The sequence below is a fragment of the Equus quagga genome, chromosome 9 (assembly GCF_021613505.1).
Source record: "Equus quagga isolate Etosha38 chromosome 9, UCLA_HA_Equagga_1.0, whole genome shotgun sequence".
Taxonomy (NCBI): Eukaryota; Metazoa; Chordata; class Mammalia; order Perissodactyla; family Equidae; genus Equus; species Equus quagga.
Window position 1 is genome coordinate 120,104,181 of NC_060275.1, and position 19,507 is coordinate 120,123,687.

The following is a 19,507-nucleotide window of genomic DNA, read 5'->3' on the forward strand; positions in this document are numbered from 1 at the left end:
CACTCTGGATTTCAGTATGGATTGTTGGTGTTTGACTTTTTATTTATTTTAAACGTATGTACTTAGAATGCTAATAAATCATCTCCCAGCATGAAGGCACCGGCGTCTTTAATTTTGCACGTGAGCTTTGTTCTATTATATTTGGGGTCCCGTGCTATCTTCATACTGCTGTGTAATGTGGCAGAGCCGGCCCCTCGGTTTTCTCGAGGAGACAAATGGACAGGCACCCACTGCACGTTGCAAGGGAAGGAAGAGAGCACGGCGTCCTTTTCCTTTCCCCGTCGCACATCTCTGTCACCCCTGTTGCAGGTGTGTCGGCTTGGGCTGCACGGAGGTCACAGAGCTTGGGCTGGGATCCCAGTGGCGGTGTCCATGCACTGGCAGTGCCCTCGTGAGGCATGGAGAGTGCAGGCTGTGACCGCCAGCTCAGCTCCATTTGACCCCAGCGTCCTCTTTTGCAGGGTCGTGGACTTCCTGCTCAGGGCCATCTTGCGCACCATGTGGTTTGCTGGCGGCTTCCACCGGGTGATTGTGAAGGGGCAGCAGGCCCTGCCCACCGAGGCAGCCATCCTCACCCTGGCACCACACTCGTCCTACTTCGATGCCATCCCCATCACCATGACGATGTCCTCCATCGTGATGAAGGCGGAGAGCAGAGACATCCCAATATGGGGAAGTAAGTGTCCACCCCAATCCCCTGGACTGAGTGAGCCCCACTGCTGGGAGTGAGTGAGCCCCCCAATCCCATGGGACTGAGTGAGACCCCCCAATTCCATGGGACTGAGTGAGCCCCCACTGCTGGGAGTGAGTGAGCCCCCAACCCCATGGGGCTGAGTGATCCCCCACCGCAGGGATGGAGTGAGCCCCCTGTCCTACTAGGAGTGGGTGAGCCCCCAGCTGGCCAGTGCAGGTCTCGCCCACGTGAACTAGGCACCTGGCCGTGCGTCCCTGACTTTCCCTGTTGTAATTTCCTCCGTGATGTTAACTGTGGTGACCTCCATGTTTTGTTAGCACACAGTGCCCTCAAATATCATCACTGGCTCAAGTGCTTCTTCAGGTTCTGTTCAGCATCACACAGGATGCTGGCGGTCTGGGGCACTCAGTCACTCTGTCCCGGGGCGTTCGTTGCTGTTCCCCACACCCAGGTTTATGAATGTCTGACTCCCTAGGACGGATTGCAAGACTGGTATCTTACAACAGCAGAAATTTGCACTCTCGCTGTTCCCGAGCCAGGTGTTGACATCAGGTGTGGCAGGGCTTCACCCTCCAAGGTTCTAGGGCAGGATTGTTCCTGATCTTTCCAGCTTCTGGTGGCTCCCGCATCCCTGGGCTCATGGCCACATCACTGCAGCCTCTGCCTCGGTCGTCACGCAGCCTCCTCCCTGTGTGTCTCTTCTTCTCCTCTGTGTGTCTCTAAGGACACTTGTTATAACCAGGGTGATCCCATCTCAATATTTTAACTAACTTCATCTGCAAAGACCCTTTTCTCTAAATGTTGTCTTCACGGGTTCCAGGGTTAGGACATGGGCACATCTTTTTGGGGTCACCACTGAGGGCGCTGCACCGTTACTGTCAGATAATCCTGTAAGGAATCCCGGGCAGTCTGCCCCATCCCCTCGCTTTAAGGATGAAAACGCCTTCCCACGCCCAGCCTGGCCAGCCCAGCCGAGCACAGTCCAGGCGCCCTCCCGGGCCGGTTCTCAGTGGTTCTATCTCCAACGATCACCACCTGGCCCCGCTCTTACTCCGGCAGCTCCGCCCTGGCCCCGTGTCTGCTGCTCACCTCCTCACCCACCAGCCTCTCCACCTTTCCAGCTGAACCCTCTCGGATCACCCGTGCTTCATGCTGAGCACATCTGCGGCGGATTCTGGAGCAGGGCCGGTCCAGGCAGGAGGTGGGTGGGGCTGGGGTGAGAGCTACGGGGTGGAGGGTCCCCACTCCATCCGCCTTCTCTGAGTTTCCACCTGGCACCTGACAGTGTTCGCATACAGAGAACGTTGTGTATGTTTTATTCTGTCCTTCTGATAAGAGGAATGTTCTGAGAGAGGGTGTAAGGATTGTGCGCTGTTGGCGACGTGGATGCTGACCAATGTTTCCTTGGTTGCATGTGGACCACGTGGCATCTGTCACAAAGTAACGCAGACTAGCAGCTTCTACACAACAGACGTTATTGCTCGCAGTTTGGAGGCTGAGTCTGAGCTCAGAGTGCCGGTGTGGTCGGGTTCTGGCGAGAACCCCCCTCCGCCCTCTTGCCGTGTCCTCACGTGGTGGAGGGGAGAACGGTGGAGGTCTGGTCCCTGGGAGTGGTGTCACATCCTTCACAGACATAATGGCCTCATCCGAGGTGGTTTCAGTGACGTTGGTTAGAAAACAAAAGTGGAGAGAAGGCAGGCCCGTGGGGCAGGCAGGGGCGGCCCGCTCACCCAGCTTCCTGCAAAGGTTAGCAGAAGCTCATGACGGCCGTGGCCATGGCGGCCCAGCAGCTAAGCCTGGATTTCCAAAGAAAGGGCTTATACACCAAGTACCTGAATAGTCGGGTTAAACTCCAAGAGTTTCTGAAAGCCAGGCAGAGACCGTGACACTGGCAAGTTTGTGGCTCACTTTCATGCCTCTGGAGGTCTCCACAGACCCCCTACTGTGAAGGAGCCTGGTCCCTGGTGAGGGCCCGGGGAGCCCTTTGGGTTTTGCAGACATGATGCTTGTTCTGGTGTTCTGTTTTCTGTGGTGTTCTGAAGTTTTAAGCTTCAGGCTGTGGCGTGTCGCATTCTGGGGAAGTTCTGGGCTTGGGGAGGGTGGTATCTCACTGTGCTTCACGGACAAATTACACAGAACCCTCTGGAAACCTCGGCTTCCATCACAGCTCAAGTCACACCCGTCCGTCCACATCCCAAGTTCAGGGTGTCTGAAGCTCCTCAGCTGGAAGTGCTGGGGCTCCGAGGTCAGAGCTGGGCCCCAGGCCCCCACCTGCTGACCCTAGTCTTGGGGTCAGCAGGGAGGGTCACCAGCACATCCTCTGTGCCGGGGTCCTTCATACAGACTGTAGATTTCTCAGACCTTTTATGGATAATTGACAAGTGAGAGGAAAGGGATGATGACACACCATTTTATTACAAATTTTGATTATAATTCAGAAACAGCACATCCCAAACTATGCTCCCTATTTTCCTGGTTTTGAAGGTAAATATGCAGCTCACAGCCCATCTCCTCGGGCAGAGCAGAAGGGAGCTGAGAGGCCGTCAGGATTGCTGACGTCGCTGTCGCCTCGTCCTTCTAGGCAGCTCCCTCGTTCCTCCCTTTCCTTCCCGTTGTCCTTTTGAGCAGAGTCAGGAAGCACCGGAGAGGAAGGCTGGAACGGGTCCCAGAATGGTGGAAAAGCAAAACGTTTCAAGGCAAAGGAAGAAATCTCGCTGAGATCCACGTGCATCTTAGACCTTCGAGTCCCAGGGACCCAAGTGGATAGAAGTTTTTTAAAATAAATTTGCTCTTTGCTCTTCGGAACCCCTCCAAGAACTCATGAAATATTATTCCTCATAAGCAGTAAAAATGCTCAGAAAAGAAGCTCGAAGCTCATCTCGGGTCCCGCGGGGACTGACCTTGGGGCAGAGCAGGTGGTGCCGCAGACTTGCCCGACTCTCGGGGTGATGGGCTGTCAGGGCTCCGGCCACCGTTTCCAAGAAAGGAAGTTCCTGCTGAGGGCAGTCTATTCTGAAGTGGATTCACACTTCTCCCTTCTAAGGAGTTGTCCCTTCTCTTCCACCTTTAAATCGTCCTGCGAGAGCACCACCGTCTGGTCGAGGGAGCCCTGAGCGTCCATGCCTAACAGGAGGCCGTGCTGCCCAGTGGTTAGAGTTGGCGCTTATGAGTGTCCTGGGGCCACCATGGCAAAGTACCACAAATTGGGGGCTTGAAACAACAGAAGTGTGCTCTCTCACTGTTCCGGGGCCAGAAGTCCAGCATCAAAGTGTCGGCAGGGCCAGTTCTGAGGGAGAATCCACTCCATCCTCTCTCCAGCCTCTGGTGGCCCCCACAGTCCTTGGCGCCCCTTGGCTGAGGCCACAGCACCCATTCTCTCCCTCCATCACCACTGGCATCCTCTCCACCTGCATTTGCTCCCCCTTGTCTTGCAAGAACACCTGTCATTGGTTAGAGCCCAGCCCAAAGCAGCACCAACTCGTCTTAACTTGATTATGTCTGCAAACGCCCTGTTCCCGAATGAGGTCACAGCCACAGGGCCCAGGGTCGGGACGTCAACCTGCCTTTGAGGGACACAGTTCAATCCACAGCAGGGGCTGGTGGGGTCCGAGCCATGTGCCCCAGGCCCTTCTGACCTGGGTCCTTTGACCCCTGCCCCCTCAGCTGTTAGCAGTGGTGACTGAAGGCTCTGCTCCATGGATGGGTCAGCCCCCCGTTCCCTTTCTCGGCTTTGTCATCCATGGACACCCGGTGTGGTTACTTTGGGTCTTGAAGGTTGTGGGGCTTTCCGCTGACATCTAAGTTGCCCAGAAGCTTTAGTAGTTTTCCTGATTCCCTCGTGGTCAGGCTTTGACTCACCACCCACCCTATGGCTCAGCTCTCGGGGCGACTCTAGGGGGCTCACCACCAGCCGGGCGCCGTGGGGCAGCCCCTGTTGGCCCCCGCCCCCCAGTCCTGCCCACAGGAACGCCCCCTCTCTTTCAGCTCTGATGCAGCACATCCGGCCACTGTTGGTGTCGCGGTCAGACAAGGACTCCCGCAGGAAGACGGTGGAAGAGATCAAGAGGCGCGCCCAGTCGAACGGAAAGTGGCCGCAGGTAACTCGGTCCCCCCCTGCGTTTTGAGTGGATTTATTCCAAAAGATGCTAACTTAGAGATGGAGTTGGGGCAACAGAGGGTCCCGAGCTCACCTCCCTGGGGCTGGATTGTTTTGTTTCATTTTATCTTTGATGAGTTTGCAAGTCCAAGAATGTGCTGAGTATCAGGTACTTTTGGTTCTGGAGTCTTAAAATGAAAAGAAATAAGGAGAGGCCGGCCCGGTGGCTCAGTGGTTGAGTTCGGCGTGCTCCACTTCTGTGGCCTGGGTTCCTGGGTTTGGATTCCAGGCGTGGACCACTTGTCAGCCATGCTGTGGCAGCGACCACATATTAAGTGGAGGAAGACTGGCACAGATGTTAGCTCAGGCTGAGTCTTCCTCAGCCAAAAAAAAAAAAAAGAAAGAAAGAAGGCAAAACAGTTTTTACATGCATCTCGAGTCATCTTTATTGAAAATGAATTTTTTGGAAGTTCTAGGTCAGAAAGAGCTGCTGACCTGCCCTCAGGGGTCAGCACAGTCTCGTGTCTGAATAGTGCGTTAGTCTATGGGGTGTCTCCTTGCTTCTAAAAACCCTGGACTGGGCATGCTTGCACGTTTGTGGTTCCTGGGATGTGAGGAAGGCCTGGCCCAGGCTGTGAGGTGGGGGCCTCGCCCATGTTGGCCGTGGATGTGTTTGACCCACGCTGCATGTTTTTCTTTTCAACTGAGCTGACACTGAGAAGCTGGACATCCCACAGGACTCCCTGGGTTCTGGCAGCTCAGGAAACACTAGAATGTCTGGCCCACAGCACCCATGCCCTCAGGGTGCCCTGGTTGCCACCCCCACAGCCAGGGGCATCCCCCTCTCTGTTCAGCTAACCTGCCTGGTCCTTAGGTGCCAGGGTTGGACCCACACTGGTACAGCGCTGGTGGAGTTGAAAGCAACCACACGGGCTGTGTTTCCAACAATGGGGGAGGTTCAGGTCACACTTTCTGGCTGGAAGTCAGTGAACTCAGAGTAACTGGGGCCCTAGTGGGGAAGGCATTTCTCTGGCAGCCCTCACCAAGCCGCCCAGCCTGGGGCCCTCCGTCTGTGCCTTGTCCTGCCCCGTGCACAGTGTGTCCTGTGCACTGTGCCTGGTCCTCACGGCAGAGGGTGGGCACCAGCAATTGCCCGTTTACAAACCCGCTGTCTAGGAGGCATGCTGATTGCATCCTTGTGTTGCTTCCAGCTTTTAGGGAACCCACTGTTAGAGAGGGAGTCAGCAAACCTTCCATGGTGCGTCTTAACCCTTCCCCTGAGTATGGTTCAAGGGTCCACGTGACCTCAGAGCAGAGTGGATAGACTGACAGCTGCCATGTCCCTTTAATGCCAGCCTTTTCATTTTTCCATTTCAAGATAATGATTTTCCCCGAGGGCACGTGCACCAACAGGACTTGCCTGATTACCTTCAAGCCTGGTAGGTAGTTTTCTTAGTTATTTCTTTTTCTTCTCGAGAAATCAGGAGAGACCTGCACTCCCACCTGTGCCCTCGGCCTGCAGACGCTCCTGTCTGTCCCCTGCTGGGCAGGGCCACGACCTGGCATTTTCTGTGCATGTTCAAGGGCAGCACAGAGGTTGGGAAACCCTCCAGGCACTGAATGACCATTAGCCAGGAGGGCCTGGCAGAAAAGCCCGTTTTATTCTGAGGCTGGCATGAGGTGCGCAGGCAGAGGACCTGCTGCCTCGGAAATGAGTTGCGTCCTTTTCTCTGCAGGAGCCTTTATTCCGGGAGTCCCTGTCCAGCCGGTGGTTTTACGGTACCCAAACAAGCTGGTGAGTGTGTTTTCCTGGGGGCTCATGTTAAGGTGAATTACCTGGGAATGAGGAGTGTGGGGTGTTTAAATGTACTGTTTCTAATCGACGCCAGTATTCCAGAATATTCCTTAGAATTCACCCACAAAGCCCCTCTTTCGTAGGTCGTGAACCTGCGGCCCTTCCTCACGTGGGATCCATCCACATTTTGGTGTGAGACCCCTCCCGCCCACATCCTCAGCAGCTCTCACGACCCCGTTCAGACTCCAGGAAATTTTTAAATTAGGAATATTTGAGTTCTGGAAGCCTGGAGGCAGCAGGAGAGAAAGGAATTAAGTGACTTTACGGTTGATGCGCCTTGCTCGTGCCCACTTCAGGTTCAGAGGTTTTGTTTGTTCTAAAAGAGCAAAATAAAAGAGGTCCTGGGTGATGTTGACAGACCCCTGGCTCAGAGGGGCTGGACAAGGCGTCAGCAGGTTCTGCCAGGTCCCGCCGTGGCCTCGGCCTCCGAGTCTGTGAGGCAACCATGGCTGGCCTTCCTCCCACGCGCCCTGAGGATGCCCTGCCCCCTCAGACACAGTCAGCCCACCTGCTCAGGGCGGGTGCCAGGCTCCCGTGTGCCTGCTGCACCTCACTTCCACTGGAACCCCGTCCTGGTGGGCGTCCTTGCATGGTGGTAGATGAAGGACTCTTGCAGCTGAGAGAGGTCCACAGGGACCTGTGTCCCCTGGCCCTGCCTGGGTGCTGGGCGCACTGGACTATTTCTCGATGGAGGACACAGGAGGCAGATTCATTCATGACACTGAGCTTTCTCCCTGTTGCAGCATCTTTATGACACAAAACAAGACACTGGCAGGTCATGACACGGTGGGGTCTGGAGTCGCTGGTCCAGATGGCAGAATTACGTGTGACATCTGTGAGCATGAGGGCTGCCAGGCCAGGCCTGCAGGGTCCAAGGTTTGCACACTGGACTCTGTGCCTGCAGGTGTGGACAGGCCCAGCAGAGGCTCTCTGAGTGGCCAGTAAATAAGTGTCAGTCAGAACCAGTAGCCACGCAAACTCACAGATAACATTGCTCTTACGGTACGTGACTGAAACTCTGAGGAGTGGTGTTCGTTAGCCAGTTTCTAAGAATAAGAGAATCTGTCATCGGTGTGTAGAGCTCTAGATTTTCCAGTTTTTAAGTTGATTCCGTCAGCTTATCTTAAGCAGGGTGCCCCTACTCGGTTCTTAGATCCAGCTTAGTTGTCAGAGAAGCAGAACGTCTGCCTTGCGCTCGTGTTTCATCAGCTGCAGGGAGAACAGAGCCACGCAGGGGAGGGAGCTGTGGGGGGTGGGGGGGCGGGCTGAGGGAGGCCGTGTGGCAGGTGGGTTTTTAGGAGCCCCTGAGCGGGGTGCAGGTGGGTGTCAGGACTGCAGAGGAGAGAAGCCCACGTGAGTGAGCAGGGTCAGGGTAGAATCAGGGCTTGTGTCCCCACCGAGGTGGCTCATGCAGCTGCTGATGCTGAGGCTGGAGCGCGTCTGAGATCCCCCCATAGGTGGAGCCCTGGGCACACAGTGGGTGGAGAGGCAGCCCCGACAGTGGTTTGTTCTGCCCCTCCCGAGCCTGGGGCTGACCTGCTGGAATGTGTCTCTGACCAAGAGTCGAGCCGAGGACCTTTAGGGGTACAGGCGGGTGTGGAGTTGGAATGAGGCTGCCAACAGCACCATGTGGCTAGGTGACGGTGACGAGCAGGGCAGGTGTTACAGGCCCTGCTTGAGCACATCTGAGGGAGCCAACAGATAGAGCAGGTGCCCACATGGGGGACTGAAGTTGCCAGGGGCACCTGGAGGGGGGAGGGCAGAAAAATGGAACAGGGACGAGGTCTTAGGCAGACACTGGAGTTGGTAACCGTGGAGCTGTGGGAAGATGGATGAGCCTTCCTGGGGAATCTGGGTCCCCAGGGAGCACCCACCTTCTCCCTGCCCTAGAGGGAACTTGAGAGGAAGGGGAGGCTAGCGTCCGGGGTCAGAGGTGGGCTGGGATGGGGGCGGGGGAAGAGCCTGGAGCGGGGCCAGGACAGGCAGGCACGGCTGTGGAGGGAAGAGCCTTTCGGCACACGTAGGGACTTGTGGCACCAGATGTCCAGTTGTGGCTCATTCTCTCCTTCTTGCCCCCAGGACACCATCACATGGACGTGGCAAGGCCCTGGAGCGTAAGTCAGACGCCGTGTTGTCTTGTTTGTCCTGTCCTCCTGGGAAAGCCCGGGGGCCGCTCAAGAGACCTGTGTACTCCAGTTCCTTTAGCAAGTGTGAAAACTCTGAACCCTGACCTGGGGCCCTTTGACAGCTGCTGGCCTCAGCCCATTGTGGAAACTCGATATACAAATCGGGCAGTCCTCACTCATGGATTCGGGACTTAATGTCTCCACCCAACGGGAAGGTACCCGCAAGAACTCCTCTCTTCCCACCCGTGTCTGTCAGCTCAGGGGTTCCAGCACGTCATTGACCTGGGGTCCCTGGTAGAGAAGGAGGCAGCTCCCGGGGCGACCTCCCCTTGCACAGCTACAAGGGGGGCATGGGGTTCCAGGCACACTGGGCCTGCAGGGCCAGCATTGAGCTGGTATTTGGAGGTGGAACAGAGTGGTGAGGCCAGGCAGAGCCCCCCCAGCACCCCCAGGCCTTGCCAGGGGGCTTGGAACAGGGCTCTGGGGAGGTGCCATGAGGGGCAGCACATCTGAGGAGAGGCGATAATATTCCCAAGGCTGGAGTGCAGAGGGTGGATGGCAAGAAGTGAGGTGGAAGCTGGGAGGAGGCCCAGGAAGGGCTCCTTCAGGGTCCTGTGGCCTGAGCTTGGAGCTGGCAGTGATGAGGCAGAAACAAATGGGTGCATACAAAGAGAATTAAGAGGGAGACTATCCATCTGGGGGAGTGAGTGAGGGCCCAAGAACAGGGGACCCAAATGGCTCCCCGTTTCCGACTCCTGCAAATAGAAGGATGGCAATGCTGGTTCTGAGTTCAGGAACTCCAGGAGCCAGGCTTGGGGATGGTATAACTTAGGGCCTGTCCAGTGAGTGCTCCCAGGGGACAGCCAGGGTGGGGACAGGTGTCAGGTAAATGAGGTTTCCTGAGCTGGAGGACAGACTTGGGAAATGGTAGCTTGCAGGGCAGACCAAAGCTACAGGCGTGGGTGTCTTTAATGAGAACAGTGAAGACTACTATTTAATAAAATTAGCCTTGTCAGTCATCACTGTGTTTTAAGGTTCGGATTTAGGCTGAGGAAGGCTAAGTGTCTGCTCCTGAAGGAGAATTAACTGCCTGCTGGTGCCCTGTGCAAGGAAAGGGGTCTGGAGACTTGGCTCCAGAAGTGGAAGTGATTTAACTAAAAGGAATTGAGAATCTTTTAACCAATGCTGTAAATCTGTTGGTTTTTAAGGTTGAAAATCCTGTGGCTCACGCTGTGTCAGTTTCACAATCAAGTGGAAATTGAGGTTTGTATAGATATAGTGTCACAGAGTTACATTGGGGTCTACATAGATACAATGTTATACAGTGTTGTATTAAGATCTGTGTGGATGACATTTTATGCAGTGTTATATTGGGATCTGTATAAATACAATGTTATATTGTCAGTGTAGATACAATATTATACAGTGTTGCAGGTACAGACACAATGTTGTGTTTTCTATATAGATACAATGTTATATTAAGGCTTGTACAGACATAGTGTTACACAATGTTATGTTGGGGGTCTAAATAGATACAATGGTATACAAGGTCACATTGATGTCTGTACAGATACAATGTTATATGTTGTCTGTCTTGCTTTGAACTCTCCATTTCTCAGGGCTCCTTAGAGGTGCTTCCGCTGGTTTTTGCATCAATGGCTTTGTGTCTCTTGCATGATTTTGAATCCATTCAGATAGGATTTTTTTTAAAGTCAACAAGGAAGCTAAACCCCTCATTCTTTTATTATGATTAGCATAGCTTAAGGGCATATAGAATTGGCACATATACAATGAATTGGTTTTTGGGCTTTTATTTTTACCTGATTCTAATACTGCTAAATTTGTCATGCTGTTATCCTCTGTTTAATACTTGGTTAGAGCTGTCGGCTGCCTCCCAGTTTTCAGCCCATTTATGTCTCTAAAGTCCCAACACCCATCCTCTCAGCTAAATCAAATACAGTCACATTTGTGCAGCCTGTAAATTTTATCTGAGTGGATGAAGAATAGAGTTTATTTTCTTCAAAAGGGAATTAATGTGCTACTCCCGCACCTGAAAATTAAAGATGAGTCATGGGCAACTTAAATTATTTAATGAAACAATTAGCTACCCTCTGATAAATTTTACAGAGTAACACTGAATTTACAAATGAGCCCAGCTTTCAGCCAGGATTTTCACTTCGGTAGAATATAAGCCACTTAATTACAAAGAACTGAGCTGAAAGAGCCCTGGCCTGGGCCGAGGGTGGCAGGCCCACCACTTAGGATGTTTCACGTGGCTCGTCTGCAGGTAGCCAGGAAGCCCCAGGGGAGTGAGGCTCTCAAGAGGACATGCCGGTGCTGCCCAGGCCTCCCAGTGTGAACGGCTCCATTTCAGACCTGGTTTCTAACTCTAAGAGTTGAGAAGAAACCGTATGGCTTTGTGAAGTCACTCTAAATGTCTTTACTCATGTTACTCCTACAAGATACCAAAGCTAATGTGAGAAACTGTTGCAATTAACATAGTTTTTAAAAATGTAGCAGTAAGTGACAGATTAGAATTATACGATGAGAATTGATAGGGTTTCAGGATGTTCCTGTATTCCCAAATACCCATTTTAAAGAAAAAGGGCTGGGTGATGGTCTTCTCTGCACAGTGAGGTTGGCACCCAAGTGTGGGACTTAGTCACTTAAAACGCTGTGTAAGCATTGCCCACGCAAAGATGTGTGTTCATGGGTCACCGTATTGTAATCTCAAAATGCAGTAGATGTCAATAAGCTAAAAAGTCTATCTTTCAAGTAGAAAAAATTGGTTGTGCTTTCTACAACACAAAGCTGAGACCTTTAGAAATGGAAGCTCACAGGTAGTTCTTTGCATCTAAACATTAAGCCCCTGTGTGAAGTTGGAAATACAGTGCACAGGAAAGCAACACCTTCTGTCTCGGTGGAGCAGGCCCTGCTGGTGAGGAATGCTGGGTTGTGAGTTTTCACACAGGTGTGTGTATGTGTGCATGCATGTGGGTGCAGTGCATGCATTTTGTGTGTGTGCGTGTGCCTGTGACAACTTCAAAGACAATTCTAATAGAAAGTGCTTCGACAGATCTTAATTTTGTCAGACTCAGGGTTGTCACCTGCGGTGGCCTTGGTAAGGTAGGTGTCTTGTGATGCTCATGGAAGTAACGCATCCTTCTCTGTGCTCAGTTCCTCCCCGTGTACAGCCCTTCAGAGGCGGAGAAGAAGGACCCTGTGCTGTACGCCAGCAACGTGCGGCGCGTCATGGCAGCGTGAGTGAGCACCCTCCTTCCTCTGTGGCTGGGATGCCTAGGGCCTGGACCTCCCTAAGTATTGCTCAGGACTCTTGCTTGCCAGGTGACATTTCTGCTTGCTCAACAATGGGAAGGTGTTTCATTGCCACTGAGTTTCACAAAGTTCGGACGTGACCATAGTCATCAGTCACCTGAGTGCCATGTCCGTGTGCGCCCAATGGAGACAGGCAGTGGAGCCGTGGGCAAGAGCGCCGGCCCCAGGCAGACGAGGGGATTGGGTTGGTGTGTCCTGGAGCTTGATTTTGTCCTCTCCCCATATAGTGTTTATTAATGTTCTTGTTCCATCTTACCGAGTTAAGTATGGTATTTGCACACTCACTCTGGTGTATGACTTGTGCTGCGTATTCAGTGAGCGTGTGCACTTGGCAACAGTCTTGCTTCCCACTTGCACACAATTCCGGTTGCCTCAGCGAGCAGTAGTGTCAGCCCACACCCCTCCCCTCTGCCCGCCTTCCTCCCTCCGGGTCCCATCCTCTCCCCTCTTCTCCTGCTTACAGGCTGCAGGGGCTGCCTCTGAGTTTGGCCACTGCGGTGCCGGGAGGGGGTCTCAGGGCTCAGCGGCTCTGGGATTGAGCGTCCCCGTGGGGGCGTCTGCGTGGCTGCAGAGGGGTTCTGATGGTGCTGTTGCTGACCTGGTGTGACTGAGGCTCCTGAAATGAGCTCCGTCTGGATACGTGTCATGACCCCACTTCACTGGGTTCTATGGGACCATGTTGAGCAAAATCATGCATTCACCTCAACACTAGTGAGCTAAACTCAGCCCGGTTCAGGCTGTCCACACGCTCCTCAGAAAGTTAGGCACTAGGAACAGTCCATGGACACTCCCCTCTCCTCTTGGGCACCCACCCTCTGGACTTCCATCTCCCTCTTCTCAGAATCACGCCTGGGGACCGTATGGAGCTGCCAGTGCTCAGGATGCACTTCATCCTCTCAACCTTTGGGAAGTCTGGGTGCTCAGTGACACCCTTGTCCAAACTCTTGATAAAGAAATAATATCCACAGAATTGCAGGCTTCACAGGTTAGGTGTAATTTTTTTTAGTATGCATTCAAATAAATTAACTTTTTTTTTTTTTGGTGAGGAAGATTGTCCCTGGGCGCACATCTGTGCCAGTCTTCCTCTATTTTGTGCGTGGGATGCTGTCGCAGCATGGCTGACGAGTGGTATGTAGGTCCGTGCCTTGGATCTGAACCCAGGAACCCCGGACCGCGAACTGGATTGCACAAACTTAACCACTACGCCACCAGGCCAGCCCCAAATAAATTAACTATTAAAATTTTTAAAAATGTGTGTCCTAAAGAGACTTTCGTGATGTCAGATACTCCCCGCATTGGTGGAGGAGGAGCACCATATATTTGATGGAGAAGGGCAGCTGTTCATCAGGCGCCCCCTTGCCTCAGCAGCCGCAGTGGGATTCTGGAAGCCTGGAGGTGGGCGGTTACCTCCCTGACCCCTAGTCCCCCTAAGTGCCTGGGAGGGGCCAGGACCCCCGGGAGCTTTGCAGGCAGTCCCTGAGCTGGCCTTGTCCCACCTCTCCATGGACCAGTCTGAGACGCTGCTGGTGCACTGCTGACTTCTCTCCCCACATGTTTATCCCCAAGTTTTCTGAGGGGGATTCTGAAAGCCAAGAAAGACGTCTGCAAGTGCCTGTTTCCTTGTTACGCGGTTGCACCCAGTGTTGCTGTGGCAACAGGGAACTGCTGTGGAAGTGACTGACAGCCCAGGCAGTTCCGGAGGCTGGGGGCGGGTTCCATTTCTCTCCTTGGTAAATCTCCTGCCATGAATGTGTGTTCTGTAACAGTCAGGACGGGGCTATTTTTTATGGCATATGACGCAGCTGTGTAGAGGAGCGCCCGGCTGGGGCTGGGGCTTCGGGGCCCGCATCTCCCCTCCTGCCTCCAGATTTCCTGGCCAGTCCGTCCTGTCCTGCAGGCCCCGCAGATGCCCATTCCTGAGGGGGAGACTTCCTTTTGTCACTGGCAGGTGGGCACAGCTCAGGGAACCATGCCTAACCCTCCTCCAGTTAGGAGGGGGAGAGGCTGTGAGCCTTTAACCCAGCGGGCATTGAAGGTGGGTTCACCCTGCTGTCCTTGGCCTGTTCCTCCCGTTGTCCCGGGCACTTTTCCCTCGCCCGACATGTTCTCTCGAAACACTGGAAACCCCTTTGCTATGAGGACAGGAGTCTGAAGGGTGACTCTCGGCTGCATGATGAGCCCTGAGATCTGGAGTCTGGAAGGCTTCACCTGTTCCTCAGGTCTCTTCACGTATTTGGATGTTTTAGTCCAGTTTTTAAAGGTTTTAGACATTGGCTTCATTCTGCTGCCACTGGCCTGTTCTGCTTCCCCGGGCTCTTTCTCTGGCCGAGCGCTATGGCCGCACCAGGGGCTTCCGTGGCGAGCCGCTCACTTCTCCAGCCGCCCAGCACACGTCAGCGGAGTGACGTCGTTTCTCCAGAAACAACTTCTTTCCCTGACTTTCACTTCCACCTTTGACACCACCTGTGCTCAGATCAGTTTCTCCTTTTAATATTTAGCTGAAGTCAGTTTTACAGGGGCTCCAAAACTAAACACTGACACCTCAGGACAGCGTCATTTACCTGAGACAGAGGATGTCTCAGACCCAACGCGGGAGGGATCCCTTTAACACACGTGTTCTCGTGGACAGATGGCCACGTGGTGCGCACCCCACTGGGCTCCCAGAGCAGGACGCTGGACTTGCAGGAGCACAGATTTCTGCCATTGTCGCTGACTCGGGCGAGACCCCCGGGAAGGGCCTGTGCAGGGGCCTGTGTTGTTCAACGGCCTTCGCCGGCTCCTGCTGCACCCCAGTGGTCCTCTGTTGTCCCGAGGGATTGGGCTGATGGCGTGCGCCCTCCTCCCTCTCTTGCAGGGCCCTGGGCGTCCCCGTAACCGACTACACATATGAGGACTGCCAGCTGGCCCTGGCGGAAGGACAGCTTCGTCTCCCCGCTGATACCTGCCTTCTGGAATTCGCCAGGCTGGTGAGGGGCCTGGGGTGAGTTCTCTGGTTTTTCTTACGAGCCTTGTGACGGGTGTGAGGCTGTGGGTGCCAGTGACAAAGGTGACAGACACCGAAGCGCGGTTTGTTGACAACATGGGGAGTCCTGAGGTGCGCAGCTGAGACGCATCTTGCAGATGGAGGAGCTCCGGCCCTCTCAGGTGTCCGCCCTGCACCTGTTGGCGAGTGGGCCGGAGGTGGCGGGCACCAAGGGCCGCCTGCAGAGGGTCACAGTGCTCATCCTCAGCGTGCTGGGGTTTCCAAATGCCAGTGTCAGTCCACACGGAGCTATCCTAGAAGCCTCATGCTTGGCGCCACCTGTCTCTCTGGATGCCCCGGGAGGACCCCCCGGCCCTCAGACTGACCTGCTCGAGGGTGGGGTTCCACACGTGCAGGGGCGTAAATGGCGGCAAAGATACTTAGACAAACACACCGTGCACGTCCCAAGAATGAGAGCACCTCTTCCTGACAGTGAACTGGCTGCTTGTTCGATGAGCGAGTTTAGTATTTCGTTGGGTCTTCAGACAGGAACACCCTCCTGTTGTTCGCATCCCGTCATCGTGTGGAAGAACCGTTCCTCTTTTTTTGTTTAGCCTAAAACCAGAAAAACTCGAGCAGGATCTGGATAGATACGCAGAAAGTGCGAAGACAAGGCGAGGAGAGAAGATCCGTCTGGCGGAGTTCGCGGCCTTCCTTCAGGTCCCGGCCTCGGCCGCAGTGGAAGACTTGTTCTCCCTGTTTGACGAGGTAGGGCTGTCGCCCCCAAGGGCGCTGGGGGGAAACCTCCGACTTGTCCAGGGTTACGTGGTTTTCACTAGAACGTAGGTGGAGAAGCAGAGTGGCCCTCACTGCCCGGCCCGCCCGGCCCCGTCGCTCGGGGCATTTTCTCCCACGCCTTCAAGTGCACGTACAACTCGACATTGAGGTTAAGCTTTGCTGATGAATGTGCCTGGCGCTTGGGGTGTTTGTAAAGCGAATTGCTCGAAGGCCCACTGATCCCACACTGCGATGCTGGCCTGGCCCGTGGCCCCTTCCACAGCGACCTCCGCGACCCCGCTCAGCCAGGCCTCGCTCAGCCATCAGCCTGGAGGCCCTCCACGGCCTCTGTCTGTGTGGGGGGTTTCTCCCTGGTGTAGCACCCACCCCCTCTTCCCTCCACCCCTGTGATGAGGTCAGACATCTGGCTGCACGAGGAGTCCACGTTCACGTCACCACAGCCCTGGAAATGCAGGGTGGCCTTACGGGGCCCGGGGAGGGTGGGAGGCAGAGCACGGGGCAGGGCGGGTGCCCCTGTTGGCCAGAAAGCCCTGACACTGCTCCCTCCTGGGGGTTTGTGTCGCAACGTGGACGCCTGTGCGGGGGGCCGGCAGGAGCCGGTCACACCGCAGGGCTTGTTGAGGGCGCTCTCAGCCACGAACATGTGTGTTCTGTGTGCACCACATCCTGTGTTTCGTGTGGACAGCATAGCGTGTTCCATGTGAACAACACAGTGTGTTCCGTGTGACAACGCTGAGTGTTCTGTGTAACAACATAACGTGTTCTGTGGGACAATATAGCGTGTTCGGTGTGGCAGTGAGGAGCAGCCTGTCTGGCCTGTGCCAGAACTGGGAGGATGGAGTGAGTCACGCGGGCACTGACATTGTGCGTGACGAGCTGTGAGCGAACCCTCGCTGAGCACTGGCACCTCACCACCATGTGCGGGCTGGTTGTCATTTTCTGCTGGTTCGAGGGCACAGTGGTTTTCTGTGGGAGGAACTTCTCTGCTTCACGGAGGACCTCTGACCCCAGAGCAGAATGGGCAGGCCTGGGGCCTCATGGGACACACCCTCTGTGGCACCCGCGCTCCTGCCTGAGACCACTGCCCATGCCCACACCTCGAGCATGGGGTCTGGGGCAGCTGTGGGGAGGCTGGCATTTACCCTCAGGAGACACCGGGTGCCTCCCCCACCCCAGCCCCATAACCTGTGGCCTGTGGTTGACACGGAGCTAGACAACTGACCAGAATCTTCTCTCTGACCAGGGGGCCTCCCTCTGCCGAGGTCCTCCCCACCTTCTCCTCTCTGACCAGGGGTCCTCCCTCGCCCCAGGTCCTTCCCACCTCCTCCTCTCTGACCAGAGGTCCTCCCTCTGCCGAGGTCCTCCCCACCTCCTCCTCTCTGACCAGGGGTCCTGCCTCTCCCCAGGTCCCCCTCACCTCCTCTACCAGGAGTCCTCCCTCTGCCCCTGTGACCTCGCCCTCCCCCTCCACCCCACTGGCCCGCCCCTGTCAGTACAGCTGCCTGCTCATTCAGAGCCACTGCCTGTCCCAGGCTGACCACCTGCCCCACTGAGAACCCTCACATGGTGCACGCTGGGTCTGCAGCTAGCCTGGTGCTGGGGGTTCTGCACGCACAGCCTGGACTCACCTTACTCTGCTTGCTGGTTGTTGACTGCTACCAGGCGAGGTTCCTGGAGCCCTGATAGGAGCATTGCAGTTTGCTGCTCTGTCTTAGCAAAGCCTTGGCCGGTGGTGGCTGTGACCTCACCTGCACTTTCTCAGGAAACCTCCGGGGCAGGTCATCCCCATGGAGGTTAATTATAACAGCCTCAGAGGCGCACGTGGTGCAGTTACCTTGGAGAAACCCGTTGCTTGTCAGTGTTCTTCCAGAGTGCTCTTCACGTCGGCGGGCCGTATCGAGTCCGGGCGGAGCTCAGCTGCAGCTCCCGGCGGAGTGGAGCCCCGTGCTCCACTCTGGGGGCTGGGCTGTCCTCTGAGATGTCTCTGTTCTCTTGGGCAGAGCGGAGGTGGCAAGATGGACCTGCGGGAGTACGTGGTCGCCTTGTCTGTCGTCTGCCGGCCATCCCAGACCCTGGACACCATGCAGCTGGCGTTCAAGGCAGGTGTAGAGCGGGCGTAGGCTGGCTTGTGGGATAGCGCGACCCGGCTGCCACCAGACCCGGCCGGGCCAGTCCCCTGTCGTGCCGTAAACTCCCCCTGCCAGGATCAGTCCCCCTTGTCGTGCCGGTAAACGCCCTCTGCCTCACGGTACTTTCACTTTGGTTCCTATCGTAAGAAGGGCGTGGGGTAGGGTCTGGCTCTGTCCTGGGCCGCCTGAGCAGGGCTGCCGACCCTGTGCTTATCGGTGCTCCCAGCATGGCCTCCGCATCAGCCTCCTGACCTGGGACAGCCGGACTTACAGCGTTGCCCAAAGCTGGGCCGTCCACCACGGGTGCAGAGAGTCTGGGGAAGGCCCATGATGGGGTCCCAGCCCACCTGCAGATTCACCTGGCTGTACTCAGGGCTGGCCTCACCAGGACACTGTCACTGAGGATGGAGCTGGACAGGCTTTGCCCACCTAGAGATGATTTTGTCAGAGTCTCAGAGAGGGTGTGTCTCACAGGTGCAACTCACATTAGCCAGACTCATGAGAACCTGATGTAGAAGTCAGGAGGCCACTAGTCTGACTGCTTGGAGAACCCCCTTCTTGCTTCTGACCCCAGCAGACCCTCTCCACAGCAACACTGGGGAATCCTCCCAGTGCAGGGTGGCGTCTGTGGTCATGCTGGGGGATTCACAGGTGATGGTGATACCTGACCCCCCTGTCTAGGAAAGCCTGGCCCCTTCCTCCAGGCCTGGGCAGGCCGTCTCATGGGCTCCTTCCCCACACGCTGTTCCTGTGGGCCCCCACAGGCAGCTTCTCTGAGGACACGCTGTCCAAGCTGGGACAGAACGACCAGGGGGGAGGTGCTCGGCTTGCTTCTCAGCGTGAACAGCCGAGCCCGGAGCAGGACGTGCTCTGGTGGCCCTGCCGAGACTCTCACCCAAGGGGCAGACATAACGGGTGCAGGAGGAGGGGCCGCCAGAGGGAGGTTGGCCCCCACCTGTGCCCACCTTGCCGTAGCGCCTGCTGGATATAGGGCACGTGGCCCACTCGTCTCGGGCAGCCCTCCCTCTCGGGGGCGCACGCAGGGGTTACAGCTCCGCGGCCTGCAGGGACCACACCATCTCTCCACAGGTGCCCTGGTGAAGTGGGCGGCCGGCACCCTGCACCCCCAGTGCTGCGTGTGCTGCCTCGAGCCGACGTCCCAACCTCAGGTTTGAGGTCTCCAGGTGACTGGCCTCGCTCTCACCTGGCAGGGCACGTCCCTGGTGTTCCTGCCACAGCCCTGAGGCACCTCCCCGAGCCCACGGGGCACGGCTAGGGCGCAGCCGCTCAGCAGGCAGCCCAGACCCGGTGGGTGGCAGATATGCCACGCTTCCTTGTCCGCAGCTGGACCTCGTCCTGGCTGATGGTCTGGCACAGACTGTGTTTACAGTGGCACAGACACACGAGGACACGCACAGGCCACTGCACCCCCTGAGGGCGCTCGCGCATGTCCTTGCTGGTCCTCTCGAGTCCCTTGTTTCTGCTTTCTTTACCATTGTTACGATTCCATC

The 19,507-nt window shown here is 55.7% G+C and overlaps 1 protein-coding gene across 2 annotated transcripts in view; it reads left to right on the forward strand.

Moving 5' to 3' along the window:
• Positions 1-19,507, forward strand: part of LPCAT1 (lysophosphatidylcholine acyltransferase 1) — a 53,127-nt gene that overhangs the window by 28,364 nt on the left and 5,256 nt on the right. For both annotated transcript variants that reach the window (XM_046671820.1, XM_046671821.1), the window contains exons 3-12: positions 462-676; positions 4,679-4,791; positions 6,169-6,229; positions 6,527-6,585; positions 8,725-8,759; positions 9,980-10,034; positions 11,949-12,031; positions 14,962-15,087; positions 15,684-15,837; positions 17,868-17,966. In XM_046671820.1, coding sequence (XP_046527776.1) covers positions 462-676; positions 4,679-4,791; positions 6,169-6,229; positions 6,527-6,585; positions 8,725-8,759; positions 9,980-10,034; positions 11,949-12,031; positions 14,962-15,087; positions 15,684-15,837; positions 17,868-17,966 — 1,000 coding nt within the window. The remainder of the gene's footprint in view (positions 1-461; positions 677-4,678; positions 4,792-6,168; positions 6,230-6,526; positions 6,586-8,724; positions 8,760-9,979; positions 10,035-11,948; positions 12,032-14,961; positions 15,088-15,683; positions 15,838-17,867; positions 17,967-19,507) is intronic.